The sequence below is a fragment of the Mus pahari genome, chromosome 23, assembly GCF_900095145.1.
Source record: "Mus pahari chromosome 23, PAHARI_EIJ_v1.1, whole genome shotgun sequence".
Lineage (NCBI taxonomy): Eukaryota > Metazoa > Chordata > Mammalia > Rodentia > Muridae > Mus > Mus pahari.
Genome location: NC_034612.1, coordinates 3962174 through 3988159, shown reverse-complemented (window position 1 = coordinate 3988159; position 25986 = coordinate 3962174). Strand labels below are relative to the sequence as shown.

The window sequence follows — 25986 nt, the reverse complement described above, 5'->3', positions numbered from 1 at the left end:
TTTCTTAACAAAACCATCTTTATTGCAATAGTACACAGCAGATACAAAGGCTTTAGCAAATCCATACTCGGCAGCCTACCTACTAGCTTAACTTAATCTCCAGGAAGAAGATGCCTACTGTGAATAACTTAAACTAGGAGCCATCATTGGTCATTACCTAATGTAATAATTTACAAAATGAGGAAGGACATTAGCACTCGGTCAGGGTGACACATCTACAGCCTTGGCTCACGCGGGGTCACTGAGCAGCTTCACCGCACAACTGTCCTCTCGGCCACCTCAGGAGCGGCAGGACTGGTGCCTGGGACCCACAGCCCTGCTCGGTGCTCTGAGGTCACAAGTGACTGCCAGTTTTTGTGTTCATCTCAGCCCGGAAGCTAGGTCTGTGGGGCTGCTATGTCGTGGAGTCCAGCACAGCACAGTCTCAGAGTCCTGAGTCCTTAGGGTGCACAGTGAGGCCTGATCTCAGCTGAAGCCTAGGCACATCTGGAATGTCTGACAGCTTACCCCCAGCAGAGAAAGCACATCCTTGGCTTTACCTCAGTGACCTTTGGATAGGTCTGGTTCCAAATCTTAGACCAGAAGAGTCAGTTTGAATTTGGTATCATTTCTTAAAATTACACACTTAGCTAACACCTAGGTACTTCCATGCCATCACAATTCTCGTCCCTGGCTGTTCACGAGGTTTGTCTGGAAAGGGGAGAGGCCCAGTGTACCTTTTGCTTAATGAGGCCACGAGAGTCACACTTAGAGCAGGGCCCTAAAGCCAAACTACAAGATGCATCTGCTCCACCTCTGCTCAGACATGACGCTGTTTCCATCCTCACCATGGGCTGACTGAGAAAGCAAGGTCCAGAGAGACGGTGGCCCTGGGTTAGGGCCCGCTCTTCCTAGCCCAGCTGTCAGGTCAACCTGCCCAGGCTCTGGCCTGTAAACCCTGTCATGGGCAACTAACAACAGAAAGAGAGCTATCTTCCATAGCGGATCAGAGGTGCAGATACACAGCTCAAGTCCTGGGCTTCGCAAGTGACCTTGACAACACAGGGAACTCAAGATTACAAAAGGCATTCCCAAAGGTGGGGAGATGTTCTTGAGGCTTTGGGAGGAGATAAGGTTTTAATGATGGAGCCCAAGCTGGCCTAGAACTTGCAGTGATCCTCCTGCCTCAGTCTCCATGTGCTAGGATGCTGGTTGGGCCACCACGCTGTTTTAGGCATTATGAGCTCTTCTTTTGGCCTCTGAGGAGCCTGGAAGGGCAGAGCTTTCCCGGCGTCTCAGCTGTGGCTCTCAGGTCAGGCTCGGTCTCACAACAGTGGGTAACAAAGGCACTTTTTCTTCTCAATTGTTGCCTTTAACAATTTCACTAATTCTTGTCAATAATATTTACGGGCCTCCTTATTAAAAATAAAGATCTATGGTGAAATGTCAGGGGTTAGCCAAAGGCGGCCCTCTGAACACCTAGCATATTACAGCAGAGGAAAGGTGGCTTCTGGAATCTGCTGCTTTCATTGCCTGTGTCAGGAAAACCTCTCTAGACACACAAGGACATCTTCCAGTCACCCTGGCAGCTCTGTGTGGGACTGGCTCCCTTGTGGAGCCTGCTCTCAGAATACACAGAAGGCTGAGGGCTCTAGAGGGCTGGCTTGCACGTGTACACGTGGCATGCCTTTGCTTTTATCCTGGACAGTGTGGACCTCACCGTGGGCCCTGGCTCTGGGCTGGCCTGTCACTCCTCAGACCTATACTCTCGCCCCTGCTGCTGCACCCTGGACATAACTCGCTCATAGAACAGCAGGTAGGCGCTAGAGGACAGGACCTCCTGCAGGCTGGCCTTGCGGACAGTGTCATCGGAAATCCACAGCCATTGGTTGCTGGTTGAGAGAGGGTTCTTGGCAGAAGGTGGTGACCGTCTGTAGGTGACAAAGTGTCCAGAGTGCATGTCTCCATGGTGGACGACAACTGCCATCAAGCGGAAGAGGTATGTGGAGGAGCTGATGGGTGGGAAAAACACCAATTGTTTATGACAGACCCAGGGTTTGTAGGCAAAGCCAAAGCTTAAAGAGCCCTGTGTGTTACACTACAGGAGGTGAGTGTGAGCGTGTACAGGCACACCTAACTAACTGTTAACTACAGCTCTATGTTTCAAGGGCGTGTGGCTAGTGCAACATGCATCCAAGTGCTAAGTGTAAGTGCTAAGGTCTGCGCTGATCGCCTAGCTGGAGCCCCAGGAGACAGTTCTCTGCACGCTTTATACACGTGCACACACACATGTCTTGGAAATAATTAGGTAACAAACAATGTCAAAATGAAAGAGGTAGGACTCCCCACACTGTGTGTTCAGGGCCCTGAGAACGCAGAGCCCCAGTGCGTGGCTGGGCTCCTTGGCAGCCCCTCCTCACCTGTAGTCAGGAACCACCGGCAGAGGAAAGGCCACCGGGGAAGGTAGGGCTGGCAACAGAGACGGGGAGCAGGCGCCATTCAGAAAAATCTGTGTCTTGGGGACCCCTGGCTGACTCAGACCTGTGGGAGAAAAGGGCCTGAGTTATAGAGATGGCCACTGACCTGTGTGAACAGTTGGTCTGGGTTTCTGTTTAGCTGTGGACAGGATTATATAATGCAGTCCAACCTGGCTCTGAAATGCTGCGTAAGGCCAAAGCAAGATGGTAGCCCCGCACCATCTCCCCGCAGCGTCTCCCCACAGCATCTCCCTGTGCCTTTCTGTCTTTGATAGCTTTTATTTATGTCTTCATACTTTTGAAATGTACTATCATTACTGCATGCACACTGTGTGGAGGTCAGGGGACAACTCTGTGCAGTCTGTCCCCTCCTTCCACCTCCACGTGGGCTCCAAGGCTCCAACTGAGGTTGCTTTGACCTATAAGCCAACCAGATGGCCTGTGGTACTTAACACTCCCTGTCCCATCTCTATGCAGTTTGGCTCTCTAGGAAATGCTGGCTGGATGCAGCGCAGGAGAACACTTTCCTAGAAGTGAGGTGTTTAGTGCTGACCCTAGCGCCACTAAGAATAACAAGGAAGCCCTGCCCTTCCACCCCATCCTGCTATTGGACGCATACATGTCAAGAGAGCCAGAGTAGGGATGCCAGCTCTTCTCTGTGCAGACACACAACACACACACACACACACACACACACACACACACACACACCTGGCTTTGGGGCCTGTGAGTCCTGTACTTCCAGGGCAGACCCTGGGTTCTCGGTGGCTTTGGGGCCTTGCTGGCTGGGTCTGTGTCCCAGGAGGCGGTACTTGTAGAAGTCCATCATCAGGAACTCGTTAAACTGCACGTGCTCATGCCGCTTCAAGGGCGTGCCGTGGCTGGACCAGCTGAGCCGCTGCAGGTGGATGCAGAGGCACTGTGGCAGCTGAGGGGCGGGCGGGCAGAGGGGGAAGGAAGTGCTCAGACAGGGCAGGGGCAGACAGAGCCCCTTCCCTACCCCGGGGTGGGGGGGAGCACAAGCGCAGGACAACCCACCTTTCCTAGTTTTAACTGTTTAACAAAGGTGGTCCTCTGGTGCTCCACCTTCTCCCCGTTCAGTGTCCCCTTCGCTTCAATCTGCAAAAAAGCAACAGCGTGTCTGCAGGAGCCCAGGAGTGACAGCTAGCAGGGCTGTGAGCTCTGTGAGCTCCACCCTCAAAGGACAGAGAAGACACAGGAAACACAGCACTGAAATGGGAACTTTTTTTTTTTTTTTTTTTTGGTTTTTTTGAGACAGGGTTTCTCTGTATAGCCCTGGCTGTCCTGGAACTCACTCTGTAGACTAGGCTGGTCTCGAACTCAGAAATCCACCTGCCACTGCCTCCCGAGTGCTGGGATTAGAAATGGGAACTTTTTAAATGCTAAAATATTCCACGGAGCGAGGGCTGGAGAAGTCTGTCTTGCAGCTTCTGCAGAGGACCCAGGTTTGCTTCCAAACACCCACATGATGACAACCAGTGATAGCTCCAGCTCCAGCTCCAGGAGATCTAATTCCCCTTCTGATTCCGTGGCACCAGGCACTCCCACGGTGCACACAGATGCATGCAGGCAAAGCACTCTACCTTATTTATAAAGTAAATAAATGCCCCAGGCCCGCCTCTTCCTCCCAGCCCTGTATGCTTCACTCTGAAGTCTTGTGTGTATAGCTTCTGGGGACAATTCTAGACATCTTGTCCCCCCTGCTCCAGAGAGTCTCAGTATCCCCAGATATCCTTGGATTTCAGCCCCTATGTCCCTGCCTGAAGGTCCTGGAGGTGGAGCGGCGGTCAGATCTGTACATGCAGTAGGGGGCGCCTGTGAGCAGTGTATCAGACCCTGCTACTGCTCAGTAACTTCCCGGGTTCCACTTCCTGCAGACCCAGCTGCCAGCCCAGAGCTGTGCAGGGAGGCTCCTGAGGCCCTGGAAGTTCACAAGGATGTGCGGGGCTCAGGAAGGTCCCTGGACATCCACCACTCGTGAGCCACTGTCTGCACCTCACAAGGTCATTTAGAGGAGTCTTCAATGGAGCCGCCTGCAGGCTGAGCAGGAAGCTCCATCTAAAGTTTCGGGAGCCATCACCTGGCTGCAGAGGTGTCAGGTGGGAGGTGACACTGCAGAATGCATACCTTGGTACAGTTGTCACACACAACGTCTCTCACGGACTCGGATGAAATGAAGTGGTGAAGGCAGTGATCCAGTGTCAGTGGGTGCCCCTAGAGCAGGAGCAGGCAGTTACAACAGCTCAGAGGGCTGCGCTGGGCACATGCAGCCCGCAGGCAGCCTCCCAGGGCTGGGTCTGCAGTGGACAGGCACTGGGCTTCAGACACACCCAGAAACACTCAGCCCCTGCTCTGCTACTGTGGACAGGCTCAGGATGGGAGGGGCAGTGGGAACAGGGCACCCACACAGGCTCAGGATGGGAGGGGCAGTGGGAACAGGGCACCCACATAGGCTCAGGNCAGGCTCAGGATGGGAGGGGCAGTGGGAACAGGGCACCCACACAGGCTCAGGATGGGAGGGGCAGTGGGAACAGGGCACCCACACAGGCTCAGGAGGGGAGCAGAGCTGAGGGGACCTGCATTTGTACACGGAGCTACAATCTTAAGAGTTTGAGATGTGTACCCAACACACATGTGTCCAAATGCCAAGAGACTTCCATGAGATAAACTGTCACCTTCTCTTTCCCTTAGATTAGAGTGGAAATGGCTTAGCCAGCAGCACATCTGAATGACAATTAGCACCTAGGCCACACCAAATCACCCAAAGCCCTTTGGACTGAAGGCGACTGGGATAGATTCAGATCAGCCACGGGAACAGCCACGGGAGCAGCCACGGGAGCAGTACATACCCAAGTGGCAGCTGGGATACTGAGGGAAAGGCTGTCAAAGGTGTCAAACCGGACAGGACTCTGAAAGACATATCGCAGAAATCAAAGGACAGACGGAGCAGGTTAGTGTTTGAAGTCAAATGGTAAGGGACACAGTGCACAGCAGTCACAGATAGTGACACAATGAGGGGACACAGTGCACAACAGTCACAGATGGTGACACAGAGACACAGTGCCCATCAGTCAGACAGTGATACAGTGAGGGGACACAGTGAAGGGACACAGTGCATAGCAGTCACAGATGGTGACACAGTGAAGGGACACAGTGAGGGGACACAGTGAAGGGACAAGGTGCACAGCAGTCAGACAGTGACACAGTGAGGGGACACAGTGCACAGCAGTCAGACAGGGACACAGTGAGGGGACACAGTGAAGGGACATAGTACAAAGCAGTCACAGATGGTGACACAGGGACACAGTGCACAGCAGTCAGACAGGGACACAGTGAGGGGACACAGTGCACAGCAGTCAGACGGGGACACAGTGAGGGGACACAGTGGACAGCAGTAAGACGTGAGGGGACACAGTGAGGGGACACAGTGCACAGCAGTCAGACGTGAGGGGACACAGTGAGGGGACATGTGCACGGCATCATTAAGCAGTAGCATGAGGTCACCCTAGAATATGCACCTGGCCCAGAAGCTTGGGAATTTTTTTTTAATATCTAAGGGACTGGTACCAACCACCAGGACGCCCATCAATTCCACTGATAGCACCAAACCAGGAGTAGTTGAAGCCTAGGGAGTCATCAGTCACTTGTGGACGTCCATGGAGAGAAACTGCATTGACAACAGTAGCGCAGTGGCACGTGTGCGTCTGCATGGATGGCCCTGCTGTGTTAGGAGGCATCCCTGTGTAAGGTGACAGGGTAACTCAGACCTGCAACCCCTGGAAAAGCTCTAAAAGCAGAGCGCCTTGGATGGCTAGACATGGGCAGAAACAGGCTCCCGCGTGAGGTCTGCCCACCTGTGCTGCACGGTGCTAGAGAAACAACAGCCGCAGTTGAGGACAGAGACGGCAGAAGACAGAGCCAGGGCTGGCAGGCAGACAGGGCTGTCAGAGGATAACCCCTGAATCATGCACACCCGCCTATGCCACAGCTGCCCACAGAGCCACACAGGTGCAGGAGGACCCTGAGGGCCCTGGCACACACAACAGCGGAAGTCAGAACAGAACAGGGCATTTGCTGTCTAAGGAAAAAAAAGAGTTTGGGATTTGGGCCAATTAACTGCCTGTCAGAACAAAACCCATCCCCTCTCGCCTCCTCTTTTGGTGCGTGTGGGTCTGTGGGTCGGGTTAGCCCTGGTGCAGCCTCGTGACTCCCAAGCCCATCTCCTTACAGCTGGGAGAGGTGTGTGCCCCACCTGAAAGCTCATTTTCTCAGGGACCAGGAATCTAGAGTCTACTATATTGAATATGCAATAAAAACACCTAGTGCCACAGGGGGAGAGGGGAACTAACTAGCCAGTGAGAGCCAGCCTGGCATGAAACTGGCACCCATAGACCTCACACCCATGCTACAAGTGTGATCCAGGGCAGAGGAATCGTGAGAAGGCAACAGAGAGTCTCAGCAGAGAAGTTAACAGGAGAAAAGGAAGGAAGGCTTTCTACCGTGTGTGTGTGTGTGTGTGTGTGTGTCCACGCGTGCGCACGCACACACACATGCGTGCACCTAAGAACAAAGTACGCACATGCACTGGTAAGAAGAGTGCAAGTCGTCTTCTTCCATCATGTAAGTCCCAGAGTCACACTCAGGCTATCAGGCTCGGTGACAGTGCTTTCCCCCGGGTGTGGCAGGCACGCCTGGGATCCCAGCAGAGGAGCTGGAGAGATGATCCCTGTGGTTTGCTAATGGCCAAGTTAAGCCAAAGAACAAGTTCCAGGTTCTGAGAAAGACCCTGTCTCAAAGCCCAGGCAGCAAGAAGGACGGCCAACTTGGGCCTCAGGCTGCACACGCATATGCACACCCATGTACAGCACATCCCATCAGGGACTTGAAAGGAACGCTCTGTGCAACACAGGGGTGAGAACTCTAAGCTGTATCACCTTGGGAACACCTGTCACGTGTCTCCCAGAATACAAAAAGAAGACACAGTGGCCGTCACCGCCTTACTCAGCCTCGTGCTGGTGGCCTTGCCAGAGACAGGTGGAGAGAAGACGTAAAGGGCAGAGAGCTGTGGGGGAGATAGAGACAACTCCCATCTAGACAGATCAGCTACTGCAAAGACTCCACAAGGGGTCCAGAACCGAGTGTGGCTCGGGGACAGTGTTGGCCTTGTACTTGCAAGGGCAAACCCTGGGTTCAGTCCCCACACAGTGAAAAACAAAATAAAATAAAAAATAAAATTTGTAAGATCTCAAGATATAACACAGATCAACAACCAACCTCAACTCCATGAAGTGGAGAAAATACAACATTCCTAATTCCACTCGCAACAGCTTCAAGATGTAAATAAACTCAGGGGAAAATCAGAGATGTGTAGCCAGGACATATCAAGGGTTACAATATACGAATCTACTTCTCAAAAGGATGAACGTGTGAGTCCCAAGTGATGTCAATCAACACAGGACCGTGAAGACAGTACACGGTGCCTACCGAGCACGAGAAAGCCTCTGCCAACCATGCGCCTGACGGGGTGAGAGCCAAAGCAGATGAGGAACCCATACTTCAGCAGCACCCATCCCCCAAACACTACGGTGAGGAACATTTAAAAGCACGAGCGGCCAGGGGTGGTGACAGCTGGGACACTCTCACCTGGAAGGGCCCCAGAGGCAGGCGCAGCAGTTCTGAGCTAGCCTGGGCTACATGATACCCTGCTCCAAAGACAACCAAAAAGGAAAAGAAAGAAGGGAGGGGAGAGAGAAAGGAAAGAAAAGGGGGAGGGAGGGAGGGAGGAAGAGAGGGAAAGAGGGAGGAGAGAAGAGAGGGGGAGGGAGGAACTGAAAGCAGACAAGCAGATAAGCAAAGGACACAAAACACCACTTTCCCAGGAAGCCCGGCCATGGCCGAAGGCACAATAAAGGACAAGTGCCTGCCAGGACGGCTCAGGGGTCAAGTGCTTCCCTTGTAAGCATAAGGGACCTGAGTTTGATCCCCAGAACCTACATTTTTTTAACAAAAAGAGAGAGGGGGGAGGGGGCCTGGAGAGATGGCTCAGCGGTTAAGAGCACTGCCTGCTCTTCCAGAGGCCCTGAGTTCAATTCCCAGCAACCACATGGTGGCTCACAACCATCTGTAATGGGATCCGATCCCCTCTTCTGGTGTATCTGAAGACAGCTACAGTGTGCTCGCATAAAAGAAAAAAGAAAAAACAAACAAACAAAAAACTCAAAAAACAAAGCCAGGAATGCCTGTAACGCTAGAAGGTGGAAGGTGGGGACAGGCAGGAGCCAGCACTCACTGCTGGGCCAGCCTAGCTGACTTAGTAAATTTCAGATCAGTGAGAGACCATGTCTCCAGAAACAAGTAGCCCTCAGGCTTCCGTCTGGCCTCCACACACACAGGCACGGGCACACAAGGACAAGGCATGTTGGCAAAGGCTGGAGAAAAGCAACTCTGCTACACTGTGGCAGGAACTGGGCAGTCACTGCGGAAATCAAAGTGCAGATTCTTCAAAAACATTACAGACAATCAGACGTGTCTGGTAACCTGCAGTCCCTGTCCGTGGGACACTGAAGGATTGAGTCTCAGGACAGCCTGGGCTACAACAGTGACCACCTGTTTCGTGTCAACCAACCAACCAACAGAATTAGCATATGATCGATCCAATCTCTTTCTGGTATGAAGGAAGAGTATCTGACACCCGTGGCTCCCCGCCCACAGCAGCACTGGCCCAGCACCCAGGACACAGAAGCAAGCTCCGCCCCCCGGAGGGGAGGGTAAGGAAACCCTGTAGACTCACACCCCTGTCCATGAGGGAGACTGTTCTCCCAAGAGAAGGCAGGCAACACTGTGCTTCCTGACTACACAGATGGACCTGGGGGCATCCCCTAAATACTAGCTCCCACAGGACCTCGCTCCATGACAAACTCACAGAGACGCAGACTAACTGTCCAGGTGGAAGGTAGGATGGGGACATACCTTCAGGGATCTAGTGCCCAGCATGGTGACTGCTGTTAACTAAGCACACGTGAAACTCACTGAAGGGGGATCCTGATGAATTGTCACCAAACACACCCACACACACACACACACACACACACACACACACTCACGAACACACACACATGCATGCTAAGGCCATGAATCCAGAGGACACTGGCTTGACTGTGGCAGTCACTAGAGCACGTCTCATACCATCACTTGGCACTCTGCATATCTGTGTAAACGCTGCTTGTTGGTTATTCCCAGGGGAGCGGGTGAACCCTCACTGAGAGGTAAAGTATCCATCTGCAGGGAAGGCTAGCGTCAGGAGTCAGACAGCACAGTGCACCAGGCCCTGGGCACCTGCAGCTGCTCTGCAGAAGGGAGTTTGAATCAGGGTCCCCACACGTGGCGGCTGCCAGATCCTAGATGTATTTGTTCATTTAAGAACACAAGCACTTGGGAGGCAGAGGCGGGCGGATTTCTGAGTTCGAGGCCAGCCTGGTCTACAGAGTGAGTTCCAGGACAGCCAGGGCTACACAGAGAAACCCTGTCTCGAAAAGCAAAAACAAAAACAAAAAAGAACACAACCACACAAAGACCCCAGAGTGGAAACACTATAAACAGACTGATGGCAGACAAGGACACTTGTCAAGGCCATGTGGCACAGCAGCATTGAGTTCTAAACAGCAGGAGGCGCTATCCATGCACTCCAAAAGAGAAGGCCATCCAGACCATGTAACCAGCAGGTCAGAAACTAGAAGAGTGGTTGTGTCGAGTTCAGGAGAGAACACTCACATGTGTGCGGTGTCAAATGTCCTAAGACTGACTAACAGTTGTAAAACTCTCTTTGCACTTTTGAGATTTTTCCATAAAAAAGATTAGAACCTTCAAATGCAAAGCAAAGCCCCCCCCACTCCTCGAATCTGCCTTGTATGCCAAGAGCAGACAGACACACAGACCTAGGACCTGCAATCTGTCAACTGATAGCAGCTCTGCTGTTTCTGGGGCAGATGCTGCCTGAGCATCAGGTGACACCCGCACTGAAGGGGTGCCTCCCACCCCTACACATGCGCGCATGCGCACACACACACATACACACACTGACACGCGCGCACACCCACACACAGACACACACACACAGACACACGCACATGCACACACACGCACACACAGACACACGCAAGACGCACATGCACACACACACACACACACACACACACACGTGCGCGCGCACACAGATGCATGCACACGCACGCACACCCATGGCCAGCCCACACCACGGGCCCTGTCCTGCATCCTGACTGAAGCAGTCCTTCTTGGAGCTGGGAGCATCAGGACGGGCAGTCGCTTGCTTACCTGGTGTTCACAGTGTTTGCACACCATGTTACTGGTGAGTCTCCCGTGGAAAGGGTGCTGAGACTTCCAGTGATTGGTCGTGGGGTGAGGGGACCCTAGAATGCAAAGCACCTGTGACACACCGAGTCACCCCAGGCTCACCCTAACGCCACCCTCCTGTGCACAGAGCAGGTGCTCCTCCTCTAGGGAACCGTTCCTGTGATGCGCAGCGAGAGCCTCCCTCGGGCACTGACAGTCTCCATCCTTACAGACAAGCCTTACGGCCTCTGCGTTTGGCCGTGCATGGGAGCAGACCTAAGGTCCACAGACACGTGCCCACTGTTAGAGAGGGCAGGAGGAGGCACAGGCATTGCAGAGAGCGAGGGAAGCTCTGGGAATGACCTGGATAAACAAGTTCTAAAGAACGGGGCTTTCTCCTTGCTTAGGATGGGCTGGTGGACAAAGCGTTCGTGGAATTAGGCCGCCCTGAGTGATGTCCTGACCCTGCTCACTACTCATGTGACCAGGAAAGTCACTTCATCTCTCCAGTCTCTCTGAGACACAAAAATATCATCTTATGCTGTAGTCCAGGCTGACCTAGAACTATGTAGTCTAGGCTAGCCTTAAAGACACAGCGAATCCCCCTGCCTCAGCCACTGGCTAGCCTTAAGGACACAGCGAATCCTCCTGCCTCAGCCACTGGCTAGCCTTAAGGACACAGCGAATCCTCCTGCCTCAGCCACTGGCTAGCCTTAAAGACACAGTGAATCCTCCTGCCTCAGCCACTCAGCTGGGGTTACAGGTGTTAGCCTGCCCACACTTGGTCTGTAAACGTAACTGTGGAAATGGATGAGTGCCCCCGGTTCCACTGAGGCCCAGATGAGAGGCTGTGCTTGCTGCCTGGGACCGACTACCAGCAGGGCCATGGCTGCTGCCCAGAGGCTGCGTCCCTCAAGTGTGCAGAAAATGCAGATTTCTCAAGAAAGCTATGGCATTCTGAAGCAAAAGCATGGTGGTGCAGCACAGCCACAGCTGGCACAGCTGGCAGAACACAGGCGCAGTGCCGACCTATCTAAAAGGCACACATTTTGCTTTCATTCATTTCTTTAAACACACATTTTATCGATGGAAAGGCCTACCTCTCGTGTGGCAGGTGACTTGTCTGGGAGCCATTTCTGACTGCTGCTGTAGGGAAAAGAAGAGACTGAGAATCTGAAGGCAGCCCTTTAACCACCCTCACCGCCCTAATCTTACAAGTCCCTGGGCCAGCAGCATGTCACAACCAACATTCCCCACAGCCCAGCATTCTGAGGGGGCGCTAACCCACCTTCTGGTTGGTGTTTGCATGAGTTCCTTTATACAAAACCATGTTTCTCCTTTCTGGGATATTTTCTCCTTATTTCCAGTCAACTCCTATCACTGCCCTAAATGTTACATTGTTACAGAGAGATGAACACTCACTCAGAGCCCAGCACCCTATTCCCCTCTATTAACAAGGAAAACCAAACCACTCCTCTTCAAACACAACCCAGGCTGCAGCGACCAATCCTCCTAGAGCCTGTGGCCTCCAGCAACCACAACAGCAGGAGCGTGCAGCTCAGGCTCTGCAGCCTCTGCCTCCCAGCTCCTGGGTCTTATTGTCTTACTCCCTAAACTCGGCCTTACAAAGACTGTGCCCTGTGCTTACTGAGTGCACACTGTGTGCCCTGTGCTTACTGAGTGTGAACACTAACAGACTGTGTGCCCTGTGCTTACTGAGTGTGAACTCTGACAGACTGTGTGCCCTGTCCTTACTGAGTGTGAACACTGACACAGACTGTGTGCCCTGTGCTTACTGAGTGTGAACACTGACAGACTGTGTGCCCTGTCCTTACTGAGTGTGAACACTGACACAGACTGCGTGCCCTGTGCTTACTGAGCATGTACAGACTAACACTGAGATGTTACCTCCAGGGAATGCACATCAAACAAGTGGGTGACTCGAGGCTGGCGGTCCCTCTCGTCCTCCAGCGATGAGGTGATGACATGAAACAGCTCGTGAGCATCCTATCAAGGGACAAAGCTTTCTGAAGGCAGGTTCACGAGGCCAAGCCAGGGTCAGAACCCAGGCCGGCACAGCTGACAGACCCAACCCTTACGGGGCAGGCTGCTTTCTGCTTTCTCTGAGTCCCAATAACTGAAGGAGAGTGGCCCCCAACTCCAGAAGGGGCTTGCTTTAAAAGCACAGGCAAGCCGCATGCAGCACAAAACCAAACGCCTCCACCTGCTCAGGTGTGCGGCAGCAGCACTGAGAATACTCAGATCCTTGTGTGACCAGAACCGCCATCAATCCCTGACTGAGCCTCCAGCCAGTAACCGCCCGCACTGCTCCTGACCCCTGCATCCTACCTGCTGCTCTTGGTACCTTGGCAGCTCCCGTGAAGGGAAGCAGAGTCACTGCCACTGTGCTTCTGAGGCACTACACACAGAACAAGCATCCTCGGGCAACGGTCCTCAAGGCTCACCCACACACAACGCGGCATGATGAAGAACCCCTTCCTGTTAAGGTGTGGCTGGATTGGCCTGGCTAAAAATTTTCTAATTTTTTTTTCTTTTTTTTTTCAAGACAGGGTTTCTCTGTGTAGCCCTGGCTGTCCTGGAACTCACTCTGTAGACCAGCCTGGCCTCGAACTCAGAAATCCTCCTGCCTCTGCCTCCCGAGTGCTGGGATTAAAGGCGTGCGCCACCACACCCGGCTCTAAAAATTTTGTCTGTAGGCTGGAGAGACGGCTCGGTGGATGAGAGCACTGGCTGCTCTTTGGGAAGATCTGGGTTTGGTTCCCAGCACCCACACGGTGGCTCACAGCTGCTATAACCACAGCTTCACAGGATCCGAGGCCCTCTAGTGGTCACCAGGGCCACCACTGCGGTGGGCATCAGGCAGAACACCAAACACATAAAACAGAAGTAATTCTTTTTTTTTTTTTTTTTTTTTTTTTTTTTTTTTTTTTTTTTTTTTTTAATGGTTTTTTGAGACAGGGTTTCTCTGTGTAGCCCTGGCTGTCCTGGANCGCCTGCCTCTGCCTCCCGAGTGCTGGGATTAAAAGCATGCGCCACCACGCCCAGCTCGACAAAAATAATTCTTAACAAACAATTGTTGTTGTTCTTCTTCTTTGGGTTGAAGATGCAGCTTAACGGTTGCACAGCTGAAGCCCCGGCTTGCCGCCATGGGCAGCGTCTGCCCTCATCTCTTTGCCCACTGGTGAGGTTTACGGTGCTCTGCCTATTGGCTCCTGTGGTGTTTTGAATATGGTTGACCCACGGGAACTTCAGAGGTGTGTCCTAATTGCAGCGTCCTGTGAGCATAGAGCTCTTCCTGACACAGTCTCTCAGCAGGATCCCCAAATCCTGCTAGCAAGGAGAGAATCTTGTGCACACAGCTCAGTGATGTGCTGGGCACCCAGAGGCCTCTGGATCGTCCCTGGGATTCTGGGATTGCTTCAAGTTGCTGGCGCTAGGCACGTCCTTTCCTGGGTGCCAGGAGCACTCTGGGCTGGGGGTGAGGTCAAGCCATGTCTAGAGGCAGAGACGGGAAACCGGGTCTCTGCCTCACACCTTGAAACTGTTCACCTTCACGGTAGAGACAGATTTGTTCCCACATTGCATGACGGGGCTGGGGCTGGGGTGGGACTTGACCAGGTGGTACTGCTTATGGAGCGAGCACCTCTCTGGTCAGATCCTCCATGTTGGACTCTTCCATCCAGCTGATGCTGTACCAATCACCCAGGTGTATATTCCTGTCCTCCTCGTAGCAGCAGGGTTGGCGGCGGCATCTACAGAAACACTGACGTCACTGGGCAGGTAGTTTATCACGGAACCAGACCCATATGTACAATGTACAACACCATCTTCTGGTACAGTCTGTGTTCACGCATGTAGCAAATAGTCTTCATCAGGTCGTTGACATGAAGATCATCACTAGGAAACACCAGGATGCCAGTGGCTCCGTGGTAAGTGAAGTACAAGAACACACGAGCCTGGGTACGGCGTCTCGCTTTTCCAGACCCTTTACCCTTCACAGCTTCTGCGCTGCCGCTCAGCACGGTGAAGAAGTTCTCTGAGCTGCATCCTCTCCAGTGCATCCCTCCAGGACTCCCCGGCCACATCTGTGCTGCTGGGCTGCTTCATTACATCCTGCAGTGGGACTTTCTTCAGAGCTGGCAATGTCACCATCAGCACTGCATCTGTTCGGCAGGAATCCTTTTCAGTGGGTGATCGAGTGGGCACGGCACGCAACTACCTGGTGCTGGTAATTACGCCAGACATTGGAACAGGCTGTAAGCTAAAGTTGCCTTGGATACCCCACTCCTGGTACCAATTTCTGTCTTAGGGTTTCATTGCTGTGAAGAGACACTGTGATCAAGGCAACTCTTATAAAAGAAAACATTCAATTGGAGCTGGCTTACAGTTCAGTCCATTACCATAACAGTGGGAAGCATGGCAGCATGCAGGCAGATATGGTGCTGGGGGAGCTCTACATCTTGATCCAAAGGCAGCAACAGGAGACTCTCACTTCTGCACTGGGTGGAGCTGGAGCACTAGGAGACCCCCACAGTGACCTCAGAGCCACCTCCACAGTGACACACTTCCTCATATAAGGCTACACCTAACAGTGCCACTTCCCATGGGCCAGGCATATTCAGACCACTGTGAGGGATTCTAAGAATGTGAACCTACAAATGCCTGCTTGAGACTCTGCCTGCAGTTCCTGGAACATCCACAAGTGTCCGTGCAGTATGGACTTCAAAGACCTCCTCTAAGAAGATGCAGCATGCTCGGCCGCTCTGCGGCTCCTTCGCTCCCTTGCTCAGGCTGGACCTTGCGGCCTTGGATCCCATCTCACATGGGCGCCAGAGTGACTTATAAACTGGGAAGAGTGGGTCCAATGCTTGAGCTCGGCTTCAGGCCACAGGAATCAGATCTGCCAGTTTTCACTTATTTGTGTCTATCTAGTGCTGGTGAGGAAAGCCGGGCCATGTGCACACCAGGCAAGCACTGGACGCGGAGCTAACCCAGCTTCTGAGCTTCTGCAAGGTCCACAGCCAACCTCTGATGGTCAGCTCTGCCAGAGTGAAGGAGCCCCACCCCACCTGTGCACAAGGCTTTCTAGAGCAGACTGAGGGCCCCACATGTTCCCAAGAATCCCAGGCTTGCCCTCCTCCCCCAGGCTCCAGATCCTAAACACACCCCAAACTCCAAACCTCTTCAGCCCCTGCCTAGGTCAGACTTGAGCTATGCCATTCTGGGCTGGGACTCTGCAGCAGCCCCTTCCCCTTTCCTTAGCTGCCAATCATGCCGACAATGCGTCCCTGAAGTGCTGGCTCCTTTTATGTCAACTGGACTCAACCTCAATTGAGAAAGCATCTCCAGCTGGACAGTGGTGGCCACGCCTTTCATCCCAGCACTCAGGATGAAATCTGCAGAGGCAGGCAGATTTCTGAGTTCAAGGCCAGCCTGGTCTACAGAGTGAGTTCCAGGACAGCCAGGGCTACACAGAGAAACCCTGTCTCAAAACAAAACAAAACAAAACAAAGAAGAAAAAGAAAAAGAAAAAAAGAAAGAAAATGTCTCCAGAAGATCCAACTGTAAGGCATTTTCTTATTTAGAGACTGATGTGGGTGGGCCCAGCCATTTTGGGTGGGGCCATCCCTGGGCTGGCGGTCCTGGGTTAAGAAAGCAGGTTGAGCAAGTCATGGAGAGCAAGCCAGTAAGCAGCACCCCTCCATGGCCTCTGCATCAGCTCCCTGCCTCCAGGTTCCTGCCCAACCCCACCCCCACTATGGGGACTAGATCATGCACTCAGGTGATCTCACTGAATCCTCTCTCCCCATTCTGACTGGTCACATAAAGGCTGAGCTGATGACTGCACAGTGGAAGGGTAAGGTGGGACTGGAGGTCTCAGAGAGAGAGAAGGGAGAGAGGATGGAGGAAGAGGAGGGGAAAGGAAGATGGAGCGGATCTAAGTGGCCTGGAGAAGCCACAGATAACAAGGGATCTCACAGCTGGGGAATAGATTAGTATAGTGATAGATTTGCCCAATCTAGGTGTATGGCTTATAAATATAGTAACTGGTTGTGTGTTTTTATGCCGGATTATTGGGGTAAGAAATTACCGCAACAGCTGCGTGTACGCTTCAGTGCCGCCAACACAGCAGGTGACAGGGAAGTCACTCTGCTTCTTTGAGCCTTACAGACTGTCATGGGGGTGCACCATGACACCATGTAGCCAGTGTATCTCCTACAGCTCCTGGTTTATACACAGAGGGGACTGCCCATCAGCGTGAGCTGCTCAGGACCGACTAGATGGTGAGGTGGTAGGCAAAGCCAAGGGCAGGCACTCTGCCTGCTGAGGAGCAAGAGAACCACACAGTCGCCCCCTCCTCTCCTCCACTCTACCTGGCAGCTGCACTGCTGCTGCCCACACACTGCTGGGCACTGACCCGAGGGTCATTTGGCTTAAGTCATCCTCGACACAAGGTGGGACTTAGAAAAAGTCACAGTGTCCTTGGAGCCAGTCTCTCAGCTGAGACACAGGAAAGATGGCTGAGTCAGAGCAGTAGCTGAGGGTCATTTCCAAATGGAGATAGAAACACATTCTAGCTCGCAAGTGCAGCCAGCGAGATAAACCTTCAGAGAGACACTCGTCACAGAGAGAGACACTCGTCACACACTTTGTGCTGGAAGCATGCCCAGGGCTACAGATCAGCAAGAACAAGGAATGATCCCTCCCATTCCAGCCTCCTGTACAGAGCCGCGGAGGGGCTGCCTCCCTGCCTCAGTCCAGCGTCGGGATGCGGGCAGCAGACACAGGACGAGCCGCTGGGGAAGATGCGTGGGAACTGGAGCAGCTCACCCCAGGGCCCCAGTCTGCTGGCCTGGGCCTCGGAGGGTGGCACACCAGACTCCAAAGACCACAGTGGAGTTGCAAAAGGGAGGGTAGAGGATCCTGAATGAAGCCCGTGGCTGTGAGGGACACCTGCTGGAGGTCTGGGGACAGTTTAAGCCTCCTCTAAAGCACAGGAGAGGGCTGAAAGAGCGTCTCCCAGTAACCTGGTTCTCTCACGACCTGAGGGCAGTGAAAGTCAGAAGCTTTTCCCTTTTGGCCACTGTTTAATGCCCCAGTGCCAGCGTCTACCCAGAGTGACATGGAGGGCTGTGTCCTCTCTAATTGGGACAGCAGTGAGACACTGGCGCTCTGCTCACACCACAAGATATAACAAGACGACTTGCCTAGCATGTTCAGGGCCCTGGGCTTGATCCCCATGGCGTGGGCACACCCCCATGCACGCGTGTGTGTGTGCACACACCCCTCGTCCCTAGGTTGAAGGCATCTGTCACCCAGCTCGCCTGCTGTCGGAGCGCTCACCTGCTCCTCAAAGGACGAGATCTGCCATCGGTACATTCTCAAGACGTCCAGCAGACAGCTGGCGTCCAAGACCTCGTCCTCGGTGACTTCTTGGCAGGACAGAGCTGGGTACAAGAGAGGAAGACAACTGAGTCAGAGTGTAAGAAAGTGCCGCACATGCGTGCGGAGGTGACAGCGTGCCCGGTGACACTGCAGCTCTCTCACACACAGTGCAGAGTCAGCAAGTCATGTTCGTTGCATGAATCTAAGATTTCAGAATGTTACAAATTACCATCTGACAAAGAGGGACGTTGTAAGTTGGCTGAGTATGGTCTCAACTCATAGTTCTCACGGTTGGAAGGCACTCACTACCAGGGCGACCAAGGGCCGCATGCAGTGCCTCCCCTGGGGCTCACAGGGCTTCTCGGCCTTTGCTCCTGCTTGTGCGCTCCTGACCGCCAGGTGCTGAAGGGGCAGCTGAATGCTTTGCTTTTTAGTCACAAGTAAATAAAGCCCAACCAACGGAGAGGTCTGTGTGGCACAGTGCACAGGCCACGCACCGTCCCCGCTACTGAGGATGCTGGGGTGGAAAGCTTTCCTGAGTGTGGGCCAGTCCTGGCAACAGCACAAGATCCCTTCCCAAGTAACAACAACAACAACGATGACAACAACAATGAAAAACGGAAACAACAGGAAGATACAGGCGAGTCCGCTAAGGATTCACAGTTCTGTGGACAGCAGCGGTCAGGGTCAGCTCCTTTCCCTGAGGACAGTGTGCTCTGTGGATGAAGCACAGAAGCAGCCACAGGCTAAACACACACAGCCTGGATGCTGAGAAAACATCACTAGCGAGACAGGCAGCTTGAGGCAGGAGGGATCTGCAGTGTTTGTCACAAGGCCTGGAGTTCAGAACCCAGCACCAACATCAGGGGGGCTCGCCACCTCTGACTCCAGCTAAGGACCCGGTGTCCTCTCGGGGCCACGGACACCCAGAGATGCACACAGACACATGAACAGTAAAGCTCATCTATGCAGGGTGTGGTGATGCACGGTTCAAATCCCAGCTTCAGGAGGCAGAGGCAGGGGGATCCCTGTGAGTTTGAGGCCAACCTGGTCTACAGAGTGAACTCCAGGATAGCCAGGGCTACATAGTGAGACTTGTCTCAAAACAACAACAACAAAACAAAAACAAACAAACAATAGGGAAACCCACTGGCCACACACTCCGAATGCCATTCTGAGCACAGTGCAGGAGCACAGTGCTGTGTTGCCCAAGTGGGAGATAAAGGAAGGGTCACACAGACACTCACATACACATAAATAAAAAATAAATCCCGGCACTAGGGAGATGGCTCAGTGGTTAAGAGCACCGACTGCTCTTCCAGAGCTATCTGTTATGGGATCCGATGCCCTCTTTTGATGTGTGTGCTACAGTGTACTCACACAGATAAACTAAATAAATAACTCTTAAAAAAAAAAATTAAAAAAAAATAAGTCCACATCTTTTCCTGGACACTAACTGTGGCCGTGAGATTAGCAGGCCTGGCGGTCCTGGCCACATTGCACGGGCTCACTGAATGCTGCTAAAGCACACTCAGGAGAGGTCAAGCCAGTCCCCTCTCCTCCCCTCCCCGCATTAAACTGAAAGTTTTTTTTTTTAAATAGATGGTTCCATTTTTAATTTTTTAAAAAAGAGGGGCTGGCGAGAAGGCCCTGCAAGTAAGGGCAGCCCCGAAACCTCGCAGCCCAAGTTCAATCCCCAGGACCAGACGGCAGAGGAGACCCAAAGCTGTCCAGACCTCCCTATGTGTGCCGCGTTTTTCCAATCTGATGGTTGTCTCTTAGGTTCTCAGCGCGCACCCCTCTCCACAACATCTTTTCCTACAAAGTGGCTCCTAAGCCTCTCTTCTTCTGTCAGCTAGACACTGAAGATGGTCGCCCCTCAGGTCCCCAGTACCTTTCAGAAGGTGCAGCAGTGTTAAGGACAGGCACTGGTGAGTGTGTGGTCCCTGCTGGTCCCTGGAGTACTGGGCGGTAAACCCTTCCAGCCACTTGACAAACGCGGGGCAGGCAGACAGGCCCTGCAGCAGCGAGTTCATGAAGCAGGTGTTCCCCGAGTTGACAAGGCCAGGCACGAGCCCTAGGGAGAGCCGGGGAGGAAGAGGACAATGCATCACCCGGGGAGACCTTCTTTCCTCTCCCTTCTGGGGCCCGGCATCTCTGCATGGGAGCCTCAGTCGGGATTCCACCTTGAGTGAGCCTATGCTGCAGACTGAGCCGCAGTGTGGGCCTCTGTCCTGTGTTCTCTCTGAAACCCTTCCAGGTGCCCTGCAGATACGAAACGGACAAAAGCGGTTGCCATGCCTTCCCCCTCGCCCTCACACTCTCCTGAACTCTCTCTCCTTTAGTTAGCAGTGCCCTACAATAGCTGGCAACTGTACCGCCCTCTGGGACAAAGCTTTTGTTCTCCCCACAGCCATGGAGAAAGACACTGGTCAGTTGGCCTGCAGAGACAGCAGCACTGACTGGATAACAGGGCGCCCTCATTTCCTCTTCTGCCAAAACTCATGAGCTCAGTACACAGAGCCCAGGCTGACCTCCATCTTGGAGGACTGGCATACCTGTGTGCCACCAGGCCTTGTTTAGAAACTCTTTAACATGAGAGTGCTCGTGAAAACATGCAGTGAACTTCTCCAGGACCATCTCCTCGGTTCCCCTCTCCCCTTTCCTCCTTCCCTCCTGTCCCTCAGAGAAACCACTGCTGTGATGTAATCAGTCAGCTGCAGGGCTGAAACACAATCACACACTAATAACAATTGAGCCACTTGAAACACAATGACAAGGCCTGCCTTTTTTCACCCCCCTCCTTGGGATGGGGTCTTGCCTATGTCATCCTCTGGCCTGGTACTTGCTACATAAAGCACAGGGTGGATTCAAATTCATAGCATCCTCTTATTCCAGCATCCCAAGTGCTGGAGTTACAGGCATAAGTCACCGGGCCAGCACAAAGCATGTCTTAAACTCAAATGTAAGCTGGGCAGTGGTGGCGCACGCCTTTAATCCCAGCACTTAGGAGGCAGAAGCAGGTGGATTTCTGAGTTCGAGGCCAGCCTGGTCTACAGAGTGAGTTCCAGGACAGCCAAGGCTACACAGAGAAACCCTGTCTCGAAAAACCAAACAACAGAGCCTTCTCACCAGTGTGGGGAGTTCCACTTCATGGACCACGGCCCTCGCTTTAGAGCTGAGAGGGCCAACCACTCAATAGGACAAACCCAAGGCCTCGATGCAGGGCCCCGTCCCTACCTTTTCTCCGCTTCTTCCTCTCTGTAATGGGACCCCAAATAACATAGATCCCTGCTGCCAGGGCAGCGGCAATCCCACCGATCACTCCCCAGTTCTTCATGACTTTGTATCTGAAAAGGAAAAGACATGGACCGTCAGTCACTCTGTCTCCCAACAGCATGTGGGTACAGACAGAGGCAGGGAGGTGACCCGTTTCATCAAAATAACCCCACCAACCAGCAAGCTTGAAATCTAAGGTAATACACACCAATAAGACCTTGCCTTGGAATTTGGGGTACTTGAGCACTTAGCTCGAAAATGGGGGGGGGGGGACACTGGGAGTCCGTGTCACCACTCTCTACCTTGTTCATTCAGGCGGGGAACCCAGAGCTCACTGGCACAGCTAATCACTCTCTCATGCTCCTTCCCTCCCGGAGCAAGAAATAGGCCAGGCCAGATGGTGCTCGCATGGATTCTGGTGACCTCAACTCTGGTCTTCACATTTGTTGCTTATGCAACAGGCAAACCAACACCTGAACCATTTCTCCAGGCTCTCCCTATTTATTTACTTAGGTTTTTTTGCTGGCCAGGTTGGCTCTGAACTGAAGAGTCCTCCTGGCTCCTGAGCAATTCGCCACAGAGCAGTGGCACCAGGCCTGGCTTTAGAAATGAATTTCTCTTTGAGACTATTAAACAGTACCACAAGGGGTCATCTATATGTTCATACAAGTAAAGATTTCTTCATTCCAGGCTCGACTTGAACGCGGGAACTATTCTTTTTCCCATAAGTAAGAAAACTACAGCAGTCATTCAAAACACAATTTTATACAAAGTTCTGTATCTCCAAGTAAGGCAACCCACACATACGTGCAACGTGTGTGTACTGGCTGGTTTTGTGTCAACTTGACATAGCTGGAGTTACCACAGAGAAAGGAACTTTAGGTGGGGAAATGCCTCCATGAGATCCAGCTGTAAGGCATTTTCTCAATTAGTGATCAAGGGGGTAGGTCCCCTTATGGGTGGTGCCATCTCTGAGCTGGTAGTCTTGGGTTCTATAAGAGAGCAGGCTGAGCAAGCCAGGGGAAGCAAGCCAGTAAAGAATTCCCTCCATGGCCTCTGCATCAGCTCCTACTTCCTGCCCTGCTTGAGTTCCAGTCCTGACTTCCTTTGGTGATGAACAGTAGTGTGGAAGTGTAAGCCAAATAAACCCTTTCCTGCCCAACTGCTTCTTGGTCATGATGTTTGTGCAGGAATAGAAACCCTGACTAAGACAGTGTGTGTAACATGTACACACATATATGTTGCATGTGGACATGTGTGTAATACATTCTTACCTAATGCTTGGACTATATGAAGTTGACCCCCTCCCCTGGTACCAGGGACTGACCCTAGGGCCTTATGCAGGATAGACAAATGCTCTACCACTAAGATCTGTCCCCCAACCCCAACTGCATGAATATGAGTCTCAGCCCAAAAAACACTCCCTGAAAAGGGTCCCTCGTGACAACAGCAATCGTCAGACACCAGCCAGCATTCTCCGATATCACAGCTAATCACCAACTTCAAATCATTTTTTTTCTTCCAGGTTGAGTCCATAGAATATGCACAGACTTTGGCTTAACAAGCAGTCGGTGGGAGAAGGAGGGGGCCAGTTACAGCACACCTGCCCGGCACATACTCAACGAGGGAAACCGAGGCAAGGTGTTGATCGACTAGTTCTTCTGCAGAATGGTACCCTGAAGACGGTACGTGAGCCTGGGGGTGACACTAAGCTGGCCAGCCCTGCTCTCAGGTCAGCTGTTAGGCCGCAAGGCCCAGTCAACCCTTCTTTCTCACCTGGTAAAACAGGGGCGCTGGACGGGATAAACACGGGGTGGGGGACCTCCGAGCCAGATAAGATGCTGTTAGACCTGCCCCGGTATCCAAGGTAGCCAACCCAAGCAACAGGTCCCAGCAGTCAGGGTGAGCAACGGGGGTGTGGCCCCAGGCCTTGGGAAGATCAACCGGGCTGGGGTGCAGGCGGGGGTGGGGGTGTCCTAGAAGGAACGAAGAGCCTGGAATGGTCGCAGCCTGGGCAGCTCAGCGGCTGGGACCCTTCGGTAGCCTGGGACCCAGCGCGGTTGGGGATGCAGAAGTGAGAATCCCCCAGCAGGGCAGAGGTGGGAGACGGGCGTGTGACAAACTGCGGCAGGGGAGCAGCGGCGTGCAGACCTGGGGGAGACTCTTGGCCCGGATCCAGGGTCTGGGGTCACCGCGAGGGGCTGCGGGGTCTCCTCGCCGGCCGCGGCCACTGCAGGGATGAGAGGAGGCGACGCCGGGCCGCGGCCACCGCCTCGGCCGGGTCCGCGCAGGCCTGGAGGCCCAGCGGCCGCCACCGCCACCCCGCACCCCCAACCCGCTCACCTGACGGCCGCCCCGGTGCGCAGGAAGCGCTGCAGGGCCTTGTCGGCCGCCGTCCTCGCCGCCTGCGCCCGGGAACTCAGCATCGCGCCCGCTGCCGCCGCCCGCCGTCCGCCCGACCGCCCGCCCGCCGCGGCGGAATGAGGAGCCCAGGGCGCGAGGCTCGTCAAGTGGAGGAACCCGCGGTGGCGTCCCCGCTTCGGCGGCGGAGCTGGGGGGAAGAAGCCAGGACGACGGACCGGAAGTTAGTCACACCGGACTGAAATAGTGCACGGACGACCTCCCCCAGGTTCCTTTGCCCTTAGCAACCGCAGCCTGATTCGTTGCTAAGGGACCTTCGGGGGGGGCCCGGGGACCACTTCGGAAGCTAGGAGCCTTCGCGTTTGCCCCGCCTCCAGGACGGAGCTTGGTTCCTGAGTTCGCGTGGAAAGATTGTTATTAAACTGGGATTTTTTTTTTTTTTTTTTTTTTAGAACGTGGGGCTAGCAAGATGGCTCTGTAGGTTAAAACAACTGCCCCCACATCTCACACCCTGAGTTCAGTCCCCAGGACCATACAGTAGAAGAGAACCAAAGTTATCAAGGACCTTCCTGTGTGTGCTGTGGTGCACAACGCACACGTACACGAACAAACATACAGGCACACATACACATGCATATGCCCGCACATACACACGTATATGCACACTCATACACCTGCGCACACACACACGCACACATGTACACACATGCACACTTCGCACACATATATATACACATACGCACACATATGCACAATATATACACACATACACGTATACACATGCATGCATTCACATGCACACGGCACACACAGACACGCGCACACATACACACACATGCCATATATATACAGATACACACAAAGACATGCAAACACATGCACATACACTTGCATGCACACATGCACAGATATATATACACATGCACACACAAGTGCACAGACACACAAATGCAGTAAATTAAAATGCAGTGTCATAGAAATCTGTTTCTATTAGGTTTACTCTGCACAGTCCCACACAAATGTTTGTGAAATCACTCTTTAAAACAGCAAAACATGGAAACAAACTAGATATTTATCAGCTACAAATCTCCCTCTGTCATACATATAATAAAAAGAGTGTTAGAATTTTTAGATTCCTCTCTTGTGTGGGCACGTTGCTGTGCAACAGATCTTTATATCGTTTCTCTTCTCAAAGCCGCACTGTGTGTGTTGAATAAGTCCCCCTTCCTGTCTTCCATAACTTCCGTTCTATTTCCTATCCTGCGGGGTTGAGGTTGGCTGTCTGCAGCACTCTTGGGACAGGAGTTGCTCAGAGCTCTTTGGTGATTGGCTTAGCTCACTTGGCATAAAGTCTTTTTTACAGGAAAGTAATATTCCATTGTAAGTACTAGTTTCTCTCCCCTGTCCACATCTTGGTGGACATTCAGGTTGTTTCCTTCTTGGCAATAAACTCAGGCACATAACCCCTCTCTTTCTGGTCTTGTTTTCAGTCCTTCCAGATATATATCAAGTAATGAGATTATAGATTTATATGCTAATTCGTTTTACTTTTTAGACACTTCTAGATTGTTTTCCACAGCAACACAATCATCTTACAATCTTTAGCCAATTTAAAAAATTATTGGGGAGGCATGTGTTGTGACTTGCATGTGGAGGTCAGTAGCCAGCCTCAGGGATTCTGTTCTCTCGGTCCACCATGTGTGTTCAAACCCAGGTTTTCATGTTTGGCAGCAAGCACCACTCCCTGCTGACCCATCTCACTGGCCCAGTTTATAAGTACGAAGCTCAGTGGTGTGAGCAACATACTGCCATTCTCTATATATAGAACCTTTAAATTTCCCAGTCAGGAACCACACATATTAAACAGGGATTTTTCCATTTCTCTCTCTCCCTGGTGTCTATTTCATCTTCTACCCTTATGGATTCAACATCTGTGCTGTGTGAATTCACTAGCATCTGGCTCTCGGGCCTGGCTTTTTTTCACTTAGCATAATGTTTTCAGGGTGGATCTGAAGTGCGGTTCCTATCAGACTTCATTCTTTGTTGATGGCCACAGTCTGACATTCCGATTCTCCTGCCTCCGCCTCCTGAATACTGGGATTTCAGGTGTGTG

At 52.7% G+C, this 25986-nt stretch overlaps 1 protein-coding gene and 1 pseudogene across 3 annotated transcripts; both read right to left on the bottom strand.

The window, feature by feature from the left end:
* Usp30 (ubiquitin specific peptidase 30) lies at positions 1-24030 on the bottom strand. Of its 3 annotated transcripts, none has more exons than XM_021186808.2 (13): positions 23856-24030; positions 21474-21583; positions 20128-20310; positions 18192-18295; positions 12735-12833; positions 11927-11972; positions 10809-10903; positions 5327-5386; positions 4605-4691; positions 3495-3575; positions 3168-3384; positions 2400-2520; positions 1-1991 (listed from the first exon to the last, which is right to left on the bottom strand). In XM_021186808.2, the coding sequence occupies exons 1-13, from the start codon at positions 23936-23938 to the stop codon at positions 1727-1729; spliced, it is 1551 nt and encodes a 516-aa protein (XP_021042467.1). In that variant the 5' UTR covers positions 23939-24030; the 3' UTR covers positions 1-1726. The 3 variants fall into 3 exon arrangements, with proteins under 3 accessions (XP_021042467.1, XP_029389663.1, XP_029389662.1); XM_029533803.1 differs by having other exon boundaries at positions 3168-3354; XM_029533802.1 differs by having other exon boundaries at positions 11927-11969.
* On the bottom strand, positions 13967-18089 carry LOC110313107 (annotated as a pseudogene).
* Positions 24031-25986: the final 1956 nt, after the last annotated feature.

Excerpts from the sequence above, each read along its gene's own strand:
- Usp30 (XM_021186808.2), bottom strand. The coding sequence starts at position 23,938 with ATGCTGAGTTCCCGGGCGCAGGCGGCGAGGACGGCGGCCGACAAGGCC. Across the intron at positions 21,584-23,855 it reads CGCACCGGGGCGGCCGTCAG|ATACAAAGTCATGAAGAACT; the intron begins GTGAGCGGGTTG and ends TTTCCTTTTCAG. Across the intron at positions 11,973-12,734 it reads TTGATGTGCATTCCCTGGAG|CAGCAGTCAGAAATGGCTCC; the intron begins GTAACATCTCAG and ends TTTTCCCTACAG.